Genomic DNA, 24099 nt, shown 5'->3' on the forward strand with positions numbered 1-24099 from the left:
CTGGATACAAGGTCCACATTTCTCCAATATTCAAGCATTTCTTACTTGTACTGTATTTTTACTTTTTCATCACAACAGATTTATCTAGGAATAATTTAAATTACTTTTCTCAGGCAGAGTGTATATAATTTAAATTACTCTTCTCAGGCAGAGTGTATCTGCAGCACACGCACCCCCCACCTCCCCCTCTTTTTTGTGATCTGCAAGTACATCTGTTTTACTATCAAATATTTTTCTAAAACATTTTGCCAGGGACAATCCCCTAGTTGCTGTGGTTTCTTTCAAATGTGCTAAGTGCATGCTACCCATGGGACCTTGATTTTTTTTGTCTCATCTGAAAAACTAGCACCCAGACCACCGCTCAAGGTCTGGTGGAGGGGAGAAGTAAAAATCCCAGTCCCATGGCGGTCTCGAACCTCTTGACACTGGCTTCCTAGTCAGGCACACAACCACTATGCCACCATTCATTACATCTCCTGAATCACTCCCTTAACACCAGCAGCCATAAATCATTCCTGACACCACCACCACCTTTGTTCATTCTTGGGGCAAACAACTATGGCCAGGTCAGTTGGATAAACTGCCTTCTCCCCCCCCCCCCCCCCCCCCCCCCCCCCCTGATCCTGGAATATCGTCAGTTGTTTCCCTTTGCAGAAAGGTCAAACAAATTATCTCAATCTTTAAAGTTTTGCACAAACAGGCCAGTAACACAATGAACGTTTTTTTATGAAAAAGGAACACTACTGCATTAATCTAGAAATACTATTGTCTGTAGGCTATGGTGTTCTTACATAGGTAATAAACATTGGATATAGGAAACGAGCTGGATAGAACCATTTTTCATTGCACTGAACTGTGGCTATGGTTTTTCTTTCTTTCAATTTGATGCTCTCATTGTGACCAATCAATGTACAGACTATAATGCAGAATGGATGTAAGACATGAACTCTTCAATGCCAATAGACTGTTTAACGTTATGCATCACTATGACCTTGACCTCTGCCCTTGACCTGCAGTATCTCCTACCATTTGTACTGGCCAGTTTTATAACTACAGGTACACACATAAACAATTTCAGTTTGAGTAGTAAAAAAAAAAAAAAAAAAAAAAAAAAAAAAAAAGGGGACCAAAAAACTCAAACCCTGATTTCTTTGCCATATTAGGACCGTGAACTTTGATCCTTGACCTTGACTCTAGATTTTTTATTCTCACCATGACCTATCACTGCTTCTAGTCTACTGAAGACTAATTATATCTTTTGCATGAACCACTTTTTTTTCAGTTTCCAAATATGCCGTGTGGTCAATTCAACCTTTGAATTTCAACAGATTATGCGGTCACTTGTAAGTCACTATACCAAAGTTAATGAAGACAAAAATTGGGCTTAAGATGCAAGCTCGGGTAAGCCTTTTTTCTTTTTTTGGTTCCTTTCACAATTCCATCAGGTGAGAAAATGCCAGCATTTATATTTACAAGTGACACACACTGAATAGAACGTAGGTGAAATTACACACTCATAAGCAACTGAGATAAGGTGGTTACACAGACTAACTTTGCATCCAAATATTCAGGTTAAAATCCCCAGCTCTCGACTTTTGATGCATCAAAACGACCAGTTACTTTGCCATATCTTAAGATTGGACACATGACGAGAGAGAGAGAGAGAGAGCAGGAGAGAGGGAGATAGTGTGTGTGAGAGCCCGCATGTGTGTGATTGCATGCTTGTGTATATGTGTGTGTGGTGTGTGTTTTTACATATTTTTGTAATGCACCTAGAGCCCTATTTAGAGAATAGGCCCTATATAAATTCACATTATTATTTTCCCTCACTCCCCCTTCTTTTGTGTCATGTTGTGACCTGGACTTTTTTTTTTTTTTTTTTTAACCCTGTCTCTCACTGTAGCTAACCACAGCATTACATCCTAGGTAAATGAACACAAGATGCGAGTTCTTCCTTTGTGCTTATAATAATAATATTAATAATAGTATTTATATAGCGCTGAATCTTGTGCAGAGACAAATCTAAGTGATTTCACACCAGTCATTCACACGCATGCACAACTCTAAAACTGAAGAAACTGAAGACAAGGAAGAGGTAGGGGAGGGAGGCTATCTTGTGAAGAGGTGGGTTTTAAGGCCAGACTTGAAAGAGCTAAGTGCGGAGACCTGACGAAGTGAAAGAGGAAGTTCATTCCAAATGCAAGGTCCAGAGACAGAGAAAAAACGATGTCCAACTTCATAAGTTTTCTGTGTTATGTACTGCAATGTCTTCATAATGTAAATGGTCTGAAACAATTCCTTTTTTTATATTCAAATTCCTGCTCCTCTCATCATCAATATCTACCATCATGCAAAGCTGGCTTTTTAACTGTTGCGACAGCTGAGAAAAAAAAAAAGAAAAGAGCAAACAGAGATCTGAATCGACTTGACAAAACAGACTGGTGTGTGAATTGTGAAGGCCTGAACTGGCAAGAAATCAACTCTAAAATGTCGCTGGTTATCAACACCATCTCACTCTCCTCAACCAATATAAACCACGAAGGGGGAGCGAAAAAGTACCGGTCAAAGGAAACAGCTACTGGGAAGAAAACTTAACTCTAATAATGTAAAGCGTGACACAACCAAATTACCGAAACTACAGAGGGTGCTCAGCAGTCAGAATTTTTTGTTGTTGATTGTTTTATTGTTTTGTAGTGCCCCAGAATGTTGAGACCCCCCCCCTCCCCCCGCATCCCCCCCCCTCCCAATCTTTTCATATGGTGAATGGCAATGGGGTGATGCTGCTGCTGCAATGTGGGTCCATATAGGGTAAATCAGGGTGAGAGTTGCAGACACTGCAGTACTGGTCAGTAAATCTGAACCACACTCCCACAGACACATCCATGAGGTGGATGACCCTTGACTGTGCGTGGTCCCAGTTTTCCCATTTGAGTCCATAAGACACCAAACTCCAGGAAGGAGCTGGCCAAGGGTTAAAGTTCAAACACACTACCACCCAGTCATCAGTATGCAATGATAACTTCTTAACCAAGGAGGCTGGTAGTAGTCAGAAAAATAATGTGTTTGACAGCACAAAAAAAGCAACGAAGGGACTTCAGTAATTATGGGACACACCAGCTATGTAACACCTGCACTGTAATACATCATCAACTGTAAAATGTTTCAATGCATACAAGTTGCAACACCCCCAAAACCCACAGATAACAAAAATCTCCCTTTTTATAACATGCTGCAAGCTAAGCAAATGGAGAAGAGAGCAAACTTTTGAAGGAAAAATATACCCTAAAATATTCTTATGGAATACAGGCTTTTTTCTTAAAAATACAGTAATTAATGTTCAATAAAACTTAACAGACACACTTAAAAATTAAATAAAACAAACCACCTCAATTTCCTTCCTTAGGATATAATGTGCATGTTGGCATTTGTTCACCAATACATAGGATTGCATTTCTTGACTCTACCAAGGGCTCCACCAATGACAATGTGGCCAACTTTGCAATCAAACACCGCTCTACCTTTCTGGAAAACCTCAACAGAACCTGAGCACCCCATGTAGTTATTTTAATTTGACCTTCCACATCTTCAGACACTAGTTTTCTTCCAAATCATAGTTATTTTAATCTGACCTTGTCCGCCTTTTCTGACACTAGTTTTCTTCCAAATCATAGTTATTTTAATCTAACCTTGTCCGCCTTTTCAGACACTAGTTTTCTTCCAAATCATAGTTATTTTAATCTGACCTTGTCTGTCTTTTCTGACACTAGTTTTCTTCCAAATCAAGTCTTTTTTTTTTCACAGCACAATGCCACCTTCATTCCTTTAAGCTGGCTGCAAAGATTCTGATATGAGCTTACAGCCATTAAGAACTATTGCAATAGATTCTATGTGAGATGGGAGGGGGGTTGTTGCTTTTTTTTTTTTCTTTTTTTTTTCTTTCTTTTGTTTGTTTTTGGTGGGGTTTTTGCATGTTTATTTTCATTCGTTTTGCAATCGAAGAAAGAGTCCTTTATTTTCTGAGAGAAGCATCTTTCATTTTCATAAGCTGCATTTCCTTCTGCATGTTAATATCCCGCACAGTTACCTAGTATTAAGAACACGCACAATTTTTTGCTTCCATGTATCATAAACCAGCTGTGCAAGAGAAGTGTTCTTTTCCTTTTGGTACTTGTACTAGTTAATATTGTACCACATGTATCCTGCTGTGATTAGAAAAGATAGTCTGCAGTAATGGAATGGAGACAGCGCATCATTCACTTTCCTTTTTGAGTGAGTTTATAATTCAGTTCAATTCTACATATTCATGCGCAATTTAATGTATTTCTTTTGTAAATAAACCAAAACTCAGATCCACTCTGTGTTTGTGTATGTGTAAAACTCAGATCCACTTGTGCATGTGTATGTGTAGAAAATAGGCATACATGTGTGCTCTGATGATGTGTATGACTAATATAGGGAGTTCCTTTGTATTCTTCCCGTTTGGACACTGAAAATGTCAAACCGGCATCATCTACTTTACTGTTGGCCTAGCAAACTGGACAACACCTGTTGGAAACAGTCTGCATACTATTCCTACCTTCTCCTTTTCATTCTCTGTCACACACTCAATCCACACCTTGAGACAAATAGAACTGCCCCCAGAGTCCCAATATCATACTAAGAAGTTAAATCTCTCTGACCATATTCTACTGCTGGACATGAACATATGTTGGACTAACTGTTTATCAACACTTTGTGTGTGTGTGTGTGTGTGTGTGTGTGTGCATGTGCGTGTGTGTTCAAACACATGAGACATTAGGCTATTTTTTCCTCACTGTAGACAGAATCGTCCCAATAATTTTGATGCATGACATGACACTAAGCAGCTGCATGAGAAAGAAATTCAACCGCAGATATTCAACTGAACTTTCATCACGTTTTCAGCAAAGGCAGGCATTGGAAAGTCTACTAATTCAAATCAGCTTGACTGCATAACCAAACCACACAGACATTCAATATCAACTGTCTTTGGCAAAACAACAACAACAAAAAACCCAACAAACCCAAACCATATAATAAAATAAAAGAAACACACCATCCTGATTAGTCTTCATTTCAGTCACCAGTGTCTTCTGTACAGCAATCTCCGCCTCCAGCTTTGCAGTCCGCCCCGACGAGATCATCTTGCCTAACTCCTCGTTCTCTTGTAGAAGCATGCGACACTTTGCCATGAGACGCATGCCCATTTGACTGAAATAGGTAGAGAGGTCAACTCCATATGGAAGTATTGGGGAAAAACAACAAGAATAAAACATGCACGAAAACAAAACATCAAATGTCAGGTCAAATCTCATTCATCCATGTGTATCAATGTGTATAATTAACTTAACCATAAAAAAGAAAAGAAAAGAAAAGAAAATTAAGCCAGCAAAGCACACACAAAAATATCAAACTGTTCAAAGAAACATAACTTAAAAATTGATAAGCTCTACAAAGCAGCAGGATATGATTTTTTTTAACCTGTAAAATGTACTCGCAAATAACCTGTGGACAAATCAACGATAAATACACTCACAATTAACTGATATAAAAGGGTAAATTGAATAAGGCAGATAACATTTTTTGAAGCAAAATGATGAAAAAGCCACAAATTAACACAGAAATTATCAAAGCCAGATGACACAGCTTAATCCTTTTTTTCTTATTCAAAATCTGTGGATTGTATACTTACCCAGGCATTATGTTAATAAGTATTTTATCTAATCATAAACTAACAGTAATACTGTACTTGATTTCCTATCATTTTTATAACCATCTTTCCCTTCCAGCTCCTTTCCCAAAGACAAGTTTATTTCAACGGGAAAAAAGTGCTTTCTCTCTCTCTTTCTTGTCTGGCTCAGTAATACACTTGAACCATTCACGAATTTACCAGAATGGAGAAAAAAAATCATTAAAATAAGTCTTGATCCGTAAGAAATTCTTGTTCCTATTATTCCTTTCATACTTTTAACAACAAGTGTGATAAATGGTAAATCTGAACTGCACTGTTAAACTTGTCAAGCTGTTCAGAAAACTTGCATTTTTCTCTCATTCTGGAGGAAAAGAATAAACAAAAAAAGAAACGAATCTCTGATAAGATTTACACATACGCACACACACACACAATCCCCCACCATTCCAGTATCTACAAAACTGATATCAAAGGGATAAAACCTATTTATCAGGGTCCCTGGCCCTGATACTTAAGATTACCAACTCAGCTGCTTAACATGAAACACTACTCTCGCACCCTGTAAGTTCTCAATCATCTCATCAGAATGTAATCACACTGCCTAAAAATTAAGGCATCTATGAAGAGATATTACCTGCTGCAGACTCAAAACACCAAAATTTATAAATATGGTTGATCAAGCAAGCGCACACACATGCAATCATCTGTACACAATATGCACTCTCTCTCTCTCTCTCTCTCACACACACACACACACACAACCACACAGAGATGCATACTCAACACACAAGCTTTCGTACAATCAGGCACACACATTTTCACATTCACTCCATTGAATCAGTATTTATCTATAACTATTAGCAGCTGCGTATATATCTAACAAGTATTTACACTGACAAATCAAGTTTTGTTGATCAATCACAATCTTTCAAAGACAGAAACTGGGGATGAAACAAACTATCATTCACAATGCCCCTTTGACACAAACAACATGTTAATGACCTTGTGGATCTCTTGATTAGTTGACATGTGTTTGAATTCTGTATCTTGTGAACAATAATAGTTATAGTTGTAGATGAACAGTCCAATGGTTCAATGCATACTCTTGACCATAAAACTGTCAAAAGTTTCCACTCACTTAACCGCTAACAAAACAGAACTGGCCTAAATCTGACAGCCATACCTGAAACAATTCTGCATTCATAAAAATTCAAAAACAATTCTGCATTTATGTTTATTTTACATCACTTCTTCAATCATTACTAGATCTTACTTTGCCTGTGATTAAGAAATCTGAAAAGTTTCATCGTCAATAACTGCTCACTCTCTCTCAAGTTATTTGCCAAGCCATAAAAAGAGAGGTTATCCACTGATAAAAGTTTGAAACTTGAAATATATATCACAAATCCACAAAACAAAATTGTTGCCTTTTGAACTGTCAGCTAATGTTGCCTTTTCTATTTATTCTTCTGTGATATATTTACTCAACCATATTTTGTTAAGTTACTGTTTTTCTTTCATAGTCAAAATCACGCTGAAAAAGAATAAATACAGGCAAAAACAAAAATAGTTTGATGGTAATTTTCTTTTTGCTCTCTTCTTATGTTCAGTGCATTCACTCATTTGTTTCAAAATTAAATCAACTTTTCTTTGTACTATGTACCTATTGCTTACTAGTAGTAGCGGCAGTAAATATGTGCCTAACATAACACAAATCAAAGCCTAACTCTATAACTGATTATATTTCACTTTGAAAGAAACAACTGATATAAACTAAGTAAGATTTTACATTATTTTTTCAGCAAACTAGACAATAACAATGACAGTAATTTTTTTTCCCTTTAAATTCAAAGAAAGAAAGAAAAAAAAAGGAAAACCCAAAACACCACCACCACCAGAAATGACACACGTGAGAGGTCGTCAACTTCACAGCGTCGAGGTCTCCCCCCTGGTCTTCCTTCCACGAAAAGGAAACTGGCCTCCCTCCCAGACACATGCACTGGACAGGATAACGCCTCTTTGGATGACACACACAACTGAAAGCCGCCACTTCCTTTCCCCACACCAGACTGCTACGCAAGCAGCCCATTTGACAAAAGCTCCTACAGATGGTTGGCTGGTCAGCTGTTTGGTCGATCGGTCGGTTGTCACCACTGTAGCGTCGAGGTCTTCTGGCAAGGCTGCACCCTGGGAGTGAGGACCGTTGTTGAACAAACAACGGAAGCAAACGATGGGAAGACAGCAGGCTTGCAGAACAACTTGTTCAAAACATGGTGGCGTACCGTGCTTTCCTTAACGATGCAACACAGCCTACTTCTGACACAAAGTGGATGAATAAAAGCAGATGGCACCATTTCCATTGGATAATCAAATGTGAACACTTCTGATGACGGAAACAACTTTTGAAAATTGAATGTGATGCTGTATTTCATCTTGAAGATTCCCTTCAGAATAAGGAAACTTGTAACTGGAATGATCTCAATGCAGCTATGAAGCTTTAACCTGATAAATGAATCTGATGCAGCTCCTTTGAAAAAATGGCATTTAAAATGCAATCATATCCAAACTGCTATATTAAAAAAACACAAAAACAACATAGAACACTTCAGGTGCTATGAATCAGCTCCATGTGACAGCTGTGAAGAAATGCTGCAGATGGTTTTGAATCTTACTGTGTTGAACAATGTAGATGATTGAAATGAATTTCATTTGCGCTTGGCACCTCCTTTCACTCACACCAACAGACTGCACATCTCAAAAGACTGCAGATCTGACCCACATTTTTTTTATGCAGGTACACACCGGGATATAACCGAACACAAGATATCCTGAACTGATGCACACTTACTGGAACATTTTCTTGATTCTCCTACCAGCTTCAATCACATGAATCGACACTTTCGTATTTCTGGTATCCTTTTTCCTCTTCACATCTCATTTTTCACATCACCTCAGCTTACACTTTGCACACTTTTATTTCTCCTCAATTTTCCGTTATGCAAGCACTCTCTTCTTCACAGATAACATCTTCAGGAATACATCTTGCACGAAGGACAGCTTTCCATTTTCCCTCCAGGAAACAGAATGAATTTGACAGCACACACTATCTGGTAAAGCCTGGTATCTTTTGTTGATACCAGAACTCACAACCTTTCATTTGTAAACAGCACACACCTCAACTGCTTTCTTTCACTGGAACAGGCACTGTTGAAACGGATGCACGATGCTTGAAAACACAAAGCAGTTGACACTGTTCATCAAAACTGAAAGTCTCTCTAATCCACTTTCCAGAAAACCACATCATAAGAATACTGCTACAAACTGGTAGATGTGCAAACTGGTGTTAACATAAACCTTGAGTTCGTGAGATGATTTCTTGATCTCCAACCACAAGTCAATTAAAAAAAAACAACACACACACAAAAAAAACCAAAAGCAAAATTCTCTAAACTACTTTGAAATTAAAACATTTTGCATGCAAGTCGATTCTGATAACCTGAACAAACTATAACAGCAGATCTGATTCCCATTTCATTCTTATGATATTTTCCTATGTTATCATGCAATACGTGTCCAGTTTCTGAGTGCATATTATTAACTTCACAATAACCTAACTAAGCAAATACCCAGCAACAACATGGTCTTATATAAATCATACAGAAATGTTCAAAGCATCTCTCACATACATCTGTGCATCAGAATGTTTTGCTAGAGAGACTGAGGGGTGTGGGGGTAAGGGAAGGATAGGGAGGGAGGGGCGGGGGTGGGGGGGTGGGGAGGGGGGAAGCAGGAGTGCAAGTGAGTGCAAACACATGTTTATCAACTGCTGTTTTTTTGTGTTTTTCTCAACACTTTTTGAGTATGAATGTACCCCCCAAAACGGAGTATGGCTGCCTACTTGGCAGGGTAAAAACAGTCATACATGTAAAAGCCCACTCATATACATACAAGTGAGCATGGGTGTTGCAACCCACGAATGAAGAAGAGCATGAATGTCAGATCTCTTTTAAAAACATGAATGTCAAATTTTCTTTTTGATGTTATATATATATATATATATATATATATATATATATATATCTTAACCTAACAAGAAGGAATACAAATGTCAGATTTTGGTGGAAAACTGTTCCCTTTTGCCAGTGTTCCCCCCCCCTTTTAAATTTTTTTTTAATTTCTATTTTCAAACAGTACAAATAATGCCCTCAGAAAAAGATGGCTGAAATGTAAAGCATAAAAAATCATGCTGTCTGTGCATCTTTGTATGTTTGTGGGAGAGAGAAAACTGGTAGTTCGAAGCATCACTCAGTGGACAATGTTAATTTTCTGCTGATATCATCGCTCAGAGTTGGTTTGGGTTTGGGTTTTTTTTCAAGTTCTATCTGAAGTCAATTTCAGCTTTCAGCCAATAGGAGAACTACAGTAGGAAACCAGAAAGATGAAAAAATCTAAAAACATCCACAGAAATATGACAAATGTCATAACTACTAATTTACACAAAGTGTGTGTGTATGTGTGTGTGTGTGTGTGTGTGCCAATTTGTGATAGAGTAAGCTTGGCTAGTGGTATGGGGCTTTAATTAATTTATTATTACAGATATTAAATAATCAGCACATCATCCTTGCTCACAAGCGCCAAGTTGTAACAAGGTACACTTGGTGGTAAAGGGCTGTGGTTTAGGGATGGATTAAATTTGGATAAAAGAACTGAAACATTAGTATGGAAAAAATTTGAATCTATTTTGTTGTGGATCTTGATCCGGTTGTAAGAATCCTGTCAGCTCAAGATCCTATTGGCGACGCCACTTCTGTAGCCGTGTGTGCGTGTTTGTGTGTGTATGACCTTATGTTGTGTGAGTATGCTTTTATAAAGCTCTAATGACAATCTAAAAAAAAAAATTAAAAAAAAAAAAATTGGGATGCACAATTATGAGAAGAGTGATGAAAAAGCCTTTGATGAAAAACAAGGAGACTGTGTTTGGGATGCAAGTGACAGTAAAAGAAAGCCTAGACAGCACAATGACACTCCAGCGTAACCCAAACACAAGCTTTCAATACCATTATTCAAAAAAAGCACATATCCATGCAAGGAAGGTCTCCTCTTGAATGCTGCATGAAGATTAATACTTAAACCACAGATTTCAACAGTTAACTTGTCACTACACTTCGTTAAAATCAGAAACAGATCTGAATTTTGTGGAGAACTACAGAGGTGCACACGTGATATTAAAATTAGCACAATTAATATTCTGAGGTAATGATAAATGTATGCACCCTTTCACAAATAACTGTCTCATCAGCTCATAGCTGTATTTATGCAATATTATTTGCAAAATTACATAAAACTGATTCATTATTATTATCTTATCATCATCATTCAAACATAGCTGACAAGCCATTCTTTGTAACACAAACACACACAATGGCACAAGAACACTGCTATCTGATAAACTTCCTAAATAATGCAAATGCACCCACTCAGAACCACGTTCCGCCTAAATCCATGACAGATAAGTGGCTGGCTGTTGAAAATCACTGGTACAGGGAGGGACCCAAGCCCAATTTAATCACGGGCACCCACCACACAAAAATAAATCAAACAAATATTTTAGAACAAGAAAGATGAAGGAGGACAGGAAGTGACACACAGAGAGATAGAGACAGTGACTGACAGAAATACTGACACAGACTGATTGGGAGAGTGGAAAAAAAAAAAAAAAAAAAAAAACCGAAAGAAAGAAAGAAAAAAAGACAGAGCCCTGACAAGCATTAAGTGTTCTGAAAAGGAAAGCCCGATTCTATCCATTGAAGTATCAGACTTGATTCACAATACACTTCAGAAACAGTAAAGAGTGATGAAATCTATGCTATTTCCTTTTAAAAAGTATGTCATAATTCATATCTCAATATTTACAGTTCAGCTTCTGTACCATTACGATCATAATATAGACCTATCAAGTGTTAAGTGTGATTTTCCAGCTTAGGTAAATTGCAACAATTCTTTTGTCCAAATCATGATCTGCAGATCAGACACATTCTGCCATATAATATAGATCTAAATGAAAGTTTCAAATTTCTCTGTTTTCATCACAGCTTTCTGACAATGATAAATTATGAAACACTCCATACAAATACTGACTTTGATGGGTGCAATAGCCGAGTGGTTAAAGTGTTGGACTTTCAATCTGAGGGTCCTGGGTTTGAATCTCAGCAACGGCACCTGGTGGGTAAAAGGTGGAGATTTTTCCGTTTTCCCAGGTCAACATATGTGCCTGAACCCCCTTTGTGTGTATACGCAAGCAGATCACATATGCATGTTAAAGATCCTGTAACCCATGTCAGCGTTTGGTGGGTTATGGAAACAAGAACATACCCAGTATGCACATCCCCGAAAACAGAGTATGGCTGCCTACATGGCAGGGCAAAAATGGCCATACATGAAAAAGCCCACTCAAGTACATACGAGTGAATGTGGGAGTTGCAGCCCACGAACAAGAAGAAGAAGAACTAATCTTCAATTTAAGGTTTCTTTTCTTTTAATATTAACAACTTATTTTCTGCAATCTGATGATGCATAAACGGCGCAAGTAGATCCAAATTAATTTGTGCTCACCATCTTCAATTGGAATTTTACAGATCTGAAGTGATGTGCTAGTACATACTAGATGGACAGTGCTGTTCCCCACATGCACAGCCTAAATCAAAATGGTTGTGAGCAGAATTACTTTGGACAGAAAGACAAAGGGTGTAATTTCAAGGAGTCTGTGAAAGACAGACTGGCAAAGAGCGATGTGGTTTGTAACGTTACAGTTCATGGCTCTTGTGCAATTCCCGTTTTAAAAACTACAAAAGCAAAACTGAAAACAAGCAGATCACCTTTAACACAATATCTATGACAATATACTGATGTGGTCTTGACCTCTGACTTCTTGCACTGACTTTTGAAATGTTATGTAAAAATACTCTGACCATTACCAGTCACTGTACCAAGTTTGATGAGAAGTATTTGAAAAATGGGTGAGGCAAACAGAAGAGATATCAAACAAGGAACAACTACTGTTGACACTTTATAAGACAAAGGCACATAAATCAGTCCAATACTATGACCAGCTAAGTCACTGGTAATGAGTAAGGAGTAAAAACCCCATTGACTTCCATGGACAGAGAGAAAATATAGAGAAAATAGAATAAACCCCCCCTAAGCTGTATCACTGAATACTTCTACATTTTTCCAATATTATATGCCATGCTGTCATATTGACTTTTTTCTCTGCAGTATGCTTTTGTTCTCACAATGACTAAACAATGAAACGCCAACATGCTTGGATATAAGACATCATCATATTTTTCTATCAATGTCAAGTAGCCACCTTGACCTTTGACCTTCAATTCTGGTATGGCCAGACACTGCAGCATGTTTTACAAACATTGGATCCAACACATCAGCTCTATCAAGCTTTTCAATTTAGCTTGACCTTTGGCTCCTAATCCTGTGCACCTCTCTCTCTGTTTACCACAATGACCACAAAGGGAATGGCCAGTCCATTTCATGACTACAAACCCAAACAAGCCTGATTCCACTTTGGATAAGACTTAACAATGCTGACATCATTTCTTTGCCACACACACACACACACAAACACAACCTTACACACACAAGACAACCAAGACTGGGTGACTGCACAGACCACACACACACACACACACACACACAAAACCCCACAAAATACGCTGAACCAAAAATGGTCAGCAGAAACGTTAACACACACAGAGCACAAATGCACAGACTGAAGGAGGTGATGTCTGATTCAGTGTTGAGCCCAGTTGTATGTCTTTCTTCTAAAAACTCAATTTTTTCTTTGAAAACATTGCCTTCTCTGTTCCATGTCCTGACATCCCATCCCAACCCCTCAGTCACTATAAACCAGAGATGCCAACCCCTGTCACGTTTTTGTTGGAACAATCTGGAAATTTGATAGGAACATTTTGAATTTGGTAGGAACACTCAAGAGTCAGAGCCACATCAGCAAATGTACATTTTATTTACAAGGCATACAAACATTTGGGCCTACCTGCAACATGGTGTAACTGCTATGAATAAGCTGATTGGTCCACTCAATGCTGTTTTAATGTAAACACGCATTCGATTAGCTGAGCATCATCAAGAGAAACCGACAGGCACAAAAGCTGAATGTTTAAGGTGTTGGACTTTCAATCTGAGGATCTCGGGTTCAAATCTCAGTAACAGCACCCGGTGGGTAAAGGGTGGAGATTTTTCCGATCTCCCAGGTCAACATATGTGCAGACCTGCTCGTGCCTGAACCCCCTTTGTGTATATATACTCAAGCAGATCAAATACGCACATTAAAGATCCTGTAGTCCATGTTAGCATTCAGTGGGTTATGGAAACAAGAACATATCCAGCATGCACACCCCCAAAAACAGAGTATAGCTGCCTACATGGCAGGATAAAAATGGTCATACACGTAAAAGCCCTCTTGCGTACATGTGAATGAATGTAGAAGTTGCAGCTATGACCATGCTATCCAGTTAAAAATGTACTCATTGGAAAAATTTTGATGTTGGCATGAAGTTGGGACAAACAGTGATTGAGCATAATAAAATACATCAAAATCGTAACAGTTGGCATCTCTGACTAATCCATCTGTCCTCATTCATCTAATCCACAGATTAAATATACCCCCGCCCCTCCCCCAAAAACACAACCTAAAAGGATGAAGTACAGGTCTTTCACTTGAATTCCTGTTTAACTAGCCTATTAAATGGTTTTCAAAAGGTAAACCTGCTGTTGGAATAAATCCACAATGACAGAAGTTTAGCTGTATACTTAAGGATTTGTACAGATAACATATATATATATATGCTCCAAACACATCCACAACAAGCGAAAGCACTGATGAATAAATATGTTGGTCCAAAATACTTGGAATCATTTATCTCAACATCCATTATGAAGGCCAAAACCAAAGAGCAGCAATTCGTAAGCAGTCAACCACCATATATCGCAACACACACAAACTCCTGCACACACCCATGTTTGAATTAAAATACACTCTCACACTTGCGCTTGCAGGTAGAAATAATAGAATAATCTACATTTCCCGGCACAAGCTACCTTTCACACATCAACAGAGAAATCATACAATAATCTACATTACCCAGCACAAGCTACCTTTCACACATCAACAATCATAAAATAATCTACATTACCTGGCACAAGCTACCTTTCACACATCAACAATCATACAATCATCTACATGACCCGGCACAAGCTATCTTTCAAACATCAACAATCATACAATAATCTACATTACCCAGCACAAGCTACCTTTCACACATCAACAATCATACAATCATCTACATGACCCGGCACAAGCTATCTTTCACACATCAACAATCATACAATAATCTACATTACCGGACACAAGCTACCTTTCACACATCAACAACCATACAATAATCTACATTACAGGACACAAGCTACCTTTCACACATCAACAGAAAAATCATACAATAATCTACATTACCCAGCACAAGCTACCTTTCACACATGAACAATCATACAATAATCTACATTACCGGACACAAGCTACCTTTCACACATCAACAATCATACAATAATCGACATTACAGGACACAAGCTACCTTTCACACATCAACAGAGAAATCATACAATAATCTACATTACCCAGCACAAGCTACCTTTCACACATCAACAATCATTCTGACAATCAATAACACTCTTTACCTGTTCTCTCCCCTCTAACACTTTCTGTCATCTATTACTTTAACACTCATGCCCTCCTGTTACCCCAATATTTTCTCTCTCTCTCTCTCACTCACACACACACACACAACGGTGGCCACTTAACAAGTGTTCTGTCCTTTATCAAGACGCATGTTTATGAAGACCCTACCAATCTTCATGCAAAGATACTGTGTGTCAGGCTGTTGTTTCATTTGGGGAACAATTCAGGTTACTCAAATTGTAGCCCAAATGACAACAAAAGTCATTTCAGGGCTTAAAGCATGTTAAAGACATGTTAAAAATAAAACCTTTTTTTCTTTCTTTTTTTTAAAATTAAAATGAAAAATGAACAAATCTATTTCCACAACTGCTATTTCTTTCACAGTATATAACTGCTAAACAAAACAAAACTAAAAATCCAAACAACTGAGAGACAGAAACAGAGGAATGTTAGAAAATGGAATAACAGACAAAAATGAAAGCAAATCAAGATGATGACTACAGTACAAACAAAATCAGAACCTAGGAACAGGATGATGTGACAATGTGACCATCATCAATAATTATTTCCTGCTTTTCATGGTTGTAAGCATTTACTCCAACTCTTGTCAGTACCCAATGTATGACCAATAGCAATATCCTTAAAAGTTAAAATAGGAGGAGTTTTAAAATAAACAAACACACACAATGTTACTGTTTGTCTTACTGTGGATGAGACTGAATATAGCTTATGTGTTGTTTTCTGGTCCAGAACAGTAACATAAACCTGGTATGCACTTGAAAGAAACCTGAATGCGGATTAGTCCCACTGTTTAGGTTTGCATACAGACGAACAAAAACAAAACAGCAACACACGCACGCATACACACACACACACAAAAACAAACAAAACAAAAAAAAAGATGAAGAAAAGCATGCACCCTAGCTAAGACTAAAAAGTGTTAAGTGACCCAATGTAAGGAGCATGGTCTTCCTTCCATCTGAAGACAAAATTTTAGTTCCACCACCACCACCATCTCACAACAAACACCTTAACCAAGTCTTCTGACTTTTAGTATTAAATAGTATCTGGTCTAATGCAGGCTTGAGCAATGCACTACATGGATCCAGACAGCATGTTAAGCAATTGTGTCTATAAATGTAATATTACATAATAAGTGCAGTTTGAGCCTGTGTTAAGAGTTCTGATCACATTATCAATGTGTATTTCTGATCACATTACCAATGTGTATAACTTACATAAAGGTGTATACACATTCATATTTCCTTGAGGCATCACGAAATTACAGACTACAACCACCATTTTTTCTCTATCAATTAACTGTTCATATTCAGCCCACCACTGGAAAAGCCAAACTTCTGCCTTTCTAACTTATTTTGTTGACTCAAGTAAATTTCATAAACAGCTTAACTTTCAAGGGAAAAAATAAAAAAGAGCCCAAAACGAAAGTATATAAAAAAAATATATATAAGCTCCAAATCCCTATACCCATTACAGCGTACAAAATTTTCTTTTTTTTTCTTTTTTTTAAGCAAGACCATACTCCTTTGTAAAATTCTAACATTTCTTTTTTTGTCCGAGATGATATAATAATGTGACCAAATACTAGTTCTAAACATTATTAATTATCGATAAGAAATGATGTGTTAAATAATATCAGTCTATATTAAACACAAACTGTCTCTAAAGACAAGAAAGCCAAATGTATCCACCTTCTGTAACCTTGTAACAGCAATGTTTTTGTCTCTTGTACAGCGCTGTAACCATCTGCTATGGTTTTTTCCCCTCTGGAAAAGTTAATCTTTGATCTCCTTGCAAGGTCAGAAATGCCAAAGGGTCATTCTCTTGAAAAGGCTGTTTTACAAGTTTGTTTTTTTCTTTTCAGAAGTTCGTGGCCAAGACTTGCCAAATAAAGTACTGTCTTAGTCCTACCAAAGATGTGTACTTTGTCTGAAATATCAAAATTATTGTTCTCAAATGCTTTTAAAACATCAGATCAGTGTACTTCTGAGATGTGTTGAACTGGGATAGGGGGGCTCTATAGTTCATAAGTCCCAGCTGATTTGACAATATGCAAGACTTACTGGACCCAGCCTTTTTCTCTCTCAAAAGGCAAGCTGCAAAACTGAAATAAGGAGTCAGCAGTACAGTGACAGACAGTTATACAAGCCTACAGGGCCCGGCAAGCCAAGGAGGAGGACCAAAGTGTGTGTGGGCGTAGGGGGCAAGTCTGGTGATGGCAAGTGAACAGCGGGAGCAGATGGTGCACGCTGAAGTAGGTGCAGGAACACTCGGCTCTGCCCACCACTCTCCACCCCATGGACGAAGCCACAGCTGTGTATGTAGCCAAGATGTCGGGGAAAGGACGCCCACCCCCACCCAATCTTCAAACAACTGCCGATGATACTTGCTCAAGCAGCAGCAACGAAAAAACATGAGTGTACGCTTCTTCCAGTGTGTGTTTATGTTATGTCAGTGATGCAAGAGTAAAGAGTTACCAGATTGGTTTGAGATATACACCTGTCTGCTGTGAACTTCCAAGCGTTTCGTTCGTTTTGTGTTTGCTTCAGTTTCTCCTTGCAATCGTCCATTTCCTTGGCCATGCGCTGAAACACCAGGTTCACGGCTGGGTCCAGGAGCAGGGAACGCAGCTGTGCAGAGTTCTGTGTCTGCGATGCCTTCATCTCTGCAATTTGATTCTGAAACAAAATAATAGAAGATGGCTGTTTGTACCATCATCACAACAAGAGAGGCAAGTCTTCAAGACCCATATGACAGTACTAATTCCAATGCAGGAATTTGCAGGACAGACTATAAAGTGTCACAAAGCAGAACATGAGACAAAATTCTGCACAGCACCAAAAGGTCCATTGGTATAAACATGACCTTCACTTTGAATAGGGTCACTCTGGTGTAAAATAAAAGCAAGCCTATCACTGTACCAAGCGTAACACAGATTAAAAAAAATATTTAAATGCAAAATCAGGTTTAGTCCCATTTCCAAAGCTTTGTATTCATCTGGCCTTTTGAAGAGGGCTTTTGCTCTCATTATAACAACATGATAACAATACCCATAAGTGGCATACTATGCCGTTCGGTGACCTTGCCTGTGGTAAAAAATCGAACGAAATAACCTCTGCAAACTCAAAATTACCAACACAAACTGTATACCACACAAGTGGCTAATTGACATAAATCTGAAAATCCCCCAACAAAAACCCCAACTATTTGCTTCAAATTACTTCCCTCAAATTGTACATCTGCCTGCAGACTGAGTGTCCTGTTTTAACAATATCTGTCATAAGAGAAAGAATCAAAGAATCATCTTGTGAAAGTTTATTACTCTTAAATTCCCCTTGCATTTGTCACAACTATTCCTTCCTTTTCTTTTTCATTTTCTTGCTTTTGTGGAGGAATGAACCTGCTGTCTACACAAACAACTTCAACAACAGTCAGACCTACGAGATTCTCAGAACACCTCTCCATTTTTCAGACACCCGAAGGTCACAAAACATCTCTCCCTTTAAAAAGAAGAAACAACCCCAACAATGACTGCAATTGATAGAAGGGAAAATTCCAAAATGCAAAAAACAAAAATAAAATAAATGCAATGATATATAATCTAATCCAATTACTGCTTTTCAATGCTCTTTTTAATCATATATATATTGGATAAGAGCTAAAAACATTCGTACAAATTGGAGATTATATAAGAATCCTGCAAAATATCTTTTTTTCTTCTTTATCTTGAAGAGATTAAAAACAAACAAACAAAAAAGACCCACCAGACCCTGACAGCCATATCCCCCAAAATGAAAAGAATAGGAAATGAAGTACAACCTCAGTCATAAGCGTTATTTATAGTACCTTAGCCATGGAGATGTCTCTGGCATTGACCATATTTTATGAATTCCTTATGTGTAAACTGAAGTGGAGTCCAGTTAAAATATCTCACTAATATGAAAACCGGTTTCAGCAAGCAACTTCCACGTTTCAGACTAACACATCTTCTATTTACTGGATACAATTTTGTGGTTCTTGTAAAATCTGTATCTTCACACCAACTATTACTTGAGCAAATTTTCTGGTCCCTGACAAGTGAAATGTTCTGACACCTCTCTGTTCAACACAATGAAGAGTGAAGTCAACTCACAGTTAAAGTGTTCTGGTATTTCTGCATTGTACACAGCAACTCCCACAGGAATATCGACAATCAAACTGCTGTGATGGCAGAGTTATTTTCTCTTTTGACCAGTCCCTTCCAAATGACTGCTGTGCTACATTATATGATTGGTTTTGATGTGTACTAATTTAACTTATTTGATATATTTGTTTTCATTTACACTTTTCAATATTGATTTTACTCTCACGCACACACTATTATCATCTTTATCATTATGAATTGATCATTCTGACCCAAATGGCTGCGACAGCAATCACGACTTCACAAACAAAAAGTGAAAAACAAATGTTAATCTCCACTGATACAGAACAGAAAATCTCGACAGTGGTCAGCACCAAAGTGACCCATCAAGGCACATTCTTGAGCACAGTCTGCGGAGGTCCACAGTAGTACTGACTGTCAAAAAAAACATCTGGACTTCCAAAAAGCAAGAGAAGCAATGAAGATTGGGCAGCTATGGCACAGGCAAAGGCTGGGAAATTGACAAGGCTCACTTCCTACTTCAGACTAATCCTATGTATGAAAAAAAATTCTTTCTCAGCCAATTTCCCTCATGAAGATAAAAAACAAAACAAAAACAAAAATACCCAAAAACAACTGCCTCTAAACTGAACATCAATTATTTTGTGCCTTCTGTCAGACGTTTGAAGGACAAGGACAGGAAAGGCAAATACAAAAAAACCAGAATGTTAGCCAAATCCCTAACGGCAAACAGTGGTGAATCTTAAATAGGGGAACCCCAGGATGAAGATACCAATGACTAAGTCAGTCAGTCTGTGACTTGAAAAAAAATTTGATGCTATGATACTCCCTTTACAGTATTTGTAATGCTGAAGAGACGGCAATTTTTCCAATGTGGTTTGTTTCTGTGGTGAAAGCAAAACAAAAAAAATAACAACAAAAAACAACACCCCCCCCACCCACCCCCCCCAAAAAAACAAAAAAAAACCCCAAAGCTGGAGGGATGAAATCTGAAGATATTCCAGTTTGTTCGAAGCCAAGTCAATACATGTGGGAATGAATGTCTACCACTACCTAAATCAGAGATCTCTGAATAGTTGCATAAACTGTAAGTGGATGCTAGAGTACCCAGAAAGAAGAAGAGAGAGGTTGCCTGACAGTGGAAAATACTGCTGCGCGTCCTCTCTTTGGGAATCACAGATCAAACCAGTAAGATCTCTTGCAACCACAAGTGTACTCAAACTCAATTCTGCAAACATAGCAGCTTCCAGAACTTCAAAACACACTGCTGCAGCGACGGGCGCAATAGCCGAGTGGTTAAAGCGTTGGACTTTCAATCTGAGGGTCCTGGGTTTGAATTAGGCTGTCCACATAATATTCTTCAGCGAATTCAAAAACTTCAAAACAATGCTGCCCGTCTGACTCTCAGAGTCCCACGTACTGATCACATTTCTCCTCACCTCCGCACTCTACATTGGCTCCCAACTGAAGCGAGAATTAAATGCAAAGTTGCGTGTCTCTGCTATTCTGCTTTCCACTCCGCAGGACCTACATATCTTTCTGACCTTATCAGTGTTTACACTCCCGCAAGAAATCTCCGCTCTTCCTCTGACTGTTACCTTTTGAAACTTCCTCGTGTCAATACAAGAACCTATGGTGAACGTTCTTTCTTTGCTGCTCCTCACATCTGGAACAACATTCCTCAGCATATCGTGCATCTGATTCTATTTCTGCTTTTTGCTCATCACTAAAAACTCATCTTTTTAAAACCTTTCTATAAGTACTCTCAGCTTCCTTGTTCTCCAATACCACCCATGTCAGCTCACTTTGGATGTATGTAGAGTGGGTAAGGGAGAGTGTGAGTGGGGGGTGAGGGGGGGAGTGGTTTTTGAGAAAGAGTGGTCATGAATGTTTTATGTAACTTGTAATAGTTTTCTTTCATGTAAAGCGCCCTGAGCTCTTAGAGAGAAAGGGAGCTATATAAATGTGCATTATTATCATTATTATTATATCTTGGCAACGGCACCTGGTGGGTAAAGGGTGCAGATTTTTCCGACTTCCCAGGTCAACGTATGTGCAGACATGCTTGTGCCTGAACCCCTTTCATGTGTATACACAAGCAGAAGATCATATACGCATGTTAAATATCCTGTGATCCATGTCAGAATTCGGTGGGTAACGGAAACAAGAACATACCCAGCATGTACACCCATGAAAACAGAGCATGACTGCCAACATGGCAGGGTAAAAATGGTCATACACGTAAAAGCCCACTCGTGTACACATGAGTGAACATGGGAGTTGCAGCCCACGAATGAAGAAGATTGCTGCAGCAGGTCACATAACAATTGCTCTTGCACAGTGGCCAGAAAGAAATGCCTTTCCTAATCCCGGTCAGTGCGGTGGACAGTCTGAAATATGCAGTCAGCTCAGCAAAAACAATGACACAGCTTTTCCTGTGCAGGCTTTCAGTATCAGCTCTCTTCATGCTTTTGAGTTGACCCCCCCTAAGCTGACAAGCTCTGTTTGGGAAATTAGAAGCAGCTGGGACAGATGTAAAGATTTTGATGTCAACTCTGATGGTAATTTGAACAGCAAAGTTATGATAATGATGGAACTTGCAAAAGCTTCAACTAGTCAGACTGCAAGCCACTGAGAAACCCCTAGCCCACCACCAATAAGGGAAATACAAAAGACAAAAAGGATTCTATTGTTCCGCAGAAATGCCCGTGTCAACACAGCAAGAGCAGCCATGGAGTAGACACACCTTGTTTGTCCTTAGCAAACAATCACTTGCTGCTCACGATGATGACCTCAATGAAGCAATCAACACCACTGACAGGACACAGCGTTGCACACTTCTGACTTTTCTGGACTTGCACCAAGCAAACAAGTCTCCTGATCAACTTCTATCCACAGTGAAAAGACCGTATTAGTGTTTTCTTTCCATATCATGGCACAGAACGAGCACAGAGAGAGAGAGAGACAGACAGACAGACAGACAGAGAGAGACAGAGAGAGCGTGCGTGTGTGTTAATCAGTTCTTACAACTTTTATTATCTTTTTGTTTATAGAAGTAAACACTGAAACCTGAACTTGACAGAAGCTTTTTACTGACAATTCTTTGTGTCACTGTGAACACTTCTACTAAACGGATGAGGTAAGAGCACACTGTGATCATCTGGTCTTGTTAGCTTTATCACATGACATGTCATCTCTTGCAGCTCTGAAGCACTTCCTGATGATTAATTTTTTAAACTCAAATTTTGGCTACAAGAGCAGAAATCCTCAGAAATCCATGTTAACTGGACTCCACTGTAACCATGTGATCATACTCAAAACAAACGATTTTTTTTTTTTATCGAAAAAGGTCCAATAAATTGCAAATAGATTTCACTAAGTTCATGGATGCTAAAACATATAACATCCAAGTATTAGGTCCAGAGAGAGAAAAAGATGTAATATTTTCTAAAGAAAAAAATAGAATGTTTAAAATTCTTACTCCTCAGACCATGAATACCCCTTTCTGTGACCACACTGCTGTGGTGGGGGTGTTAAAAGCAGACTCCCCCCCACACCCCCTCCCCCAAACACTACTTTTTACACTTATTTGAAACTCACCATACAGTCTTGCAGTTCTTGTTCTTTATTGGTCAAACGAAGAACAAGGGTATTTTCTCTTCGTGAAGAGTCCTGACTTGGATGCTTTGATTTGTCGTCTCCTTCTTTATCATCACCATCATCTGAAACATCCAAACAGCTTAAAATACAATTACATTCATTTTCAGATTTAGAAAAAAAAAGAAGCTACTTTTATTAATATGAAATGATACCATCATCTGAAAATATCCAAACAGTTTAAAATACAATCTCATTCATTTTCAGATTTAGAAAAAAAGAAGCTACATTTATTAATATGAAATGATAAAATCATGCTAAAATACCAAAATAAACAATAAGCAATAATTTTAACAGTAAAAATACAACATACATGTTATGTTGAACTTCTATTTCCTCAAATCAAGATGATTTGCTATTTCCAAAGCATGATATACTTTTTACAGTCTGATCAAAGGTGTTCAAGTTTGTATTTCAGACAATTTTGTTTCTCCTTAAAACAAATAGAAGTAAAAGAGATTCTGTGGTTTTGCACACCCCACTCTCACTCAACCTGACATTAAATTTCTGTCCCACTTCTACAAACAAAAAAGGCTGATCTGAGCAAAGAACCAACCAAGTCTGTGTGCAAGTCTGTTTGTTTGTTTTCTCGTGTATGTGAGGTTTTTTTTTAATACTAAGTAATAGTAATGGTCTTGCTAGGCTCTTCAACTTTTTACTGAGTCAGAACTGAACAATTAAAACAGTCCAACCTCAGAATGACCTCCCAGCAAAATCCTTAATTGAGTGTCTCAAGCGCGTGTCCAAAGTTGATGACAAACGAAAGTGACTGAGACAGAATTATTTTCCAGCCTTTTT

General features: G+C 38.2%; 1 protein-coding gene across 11 annotated transcripts in view; it reads right to left on the reverse strand.

Annotated features, from left to right (window-relative positions):
• LOC143283134 (pre-mRNA-splicing regulator WTAP-like) overlaps window positions 1-24099 on the reverse strand; it is a 50844-nt gene that overhangs the window by 18712 nt on the left and 8033 nt on the right. For all 11 annotated transcript variants that reach the window (XR_013055354.1, XR_013055353.1, XR_013055352.1 and 8 more), the window contains exons 5-7: window positions 23245-23366; window positions 18000-18178; window positions 5075-5229 (exon numbers count right to left, since the gene is read on the reverse strand). Coding sequence is in view for 2 of the 11 variants with exons in the window: in XM_076589274.1 (XP_076445389.1) it covers window positions 5075-5229; window positions 18000-18178; window positions 23245-23366 (456 nt within the window). In the remaining 9 variants the exon portion in view is untranslated. The remainder of the gene's footprint in view (window positions 1-5074; window positions 5230-17999; window positions 18179-23244; window positions 23367-24099) is intronic.

The sequence above is a fragment of the Babylonia areolata genome, chromosome 6, assembly GCF_041734735.1.
Source record: "Babylonia areolata isolate BAREFJ2019XMU chromosome 6, ASM4173473v1, whole genome shotgun sequence".
In the NCBI taxonomy this organism is placed as follows: Eukaryota; Metazoa; Mollusca; class Gastropoda; order Neogastropoda; family Buccinidae; genus Babylonia; species Babylonia areolata.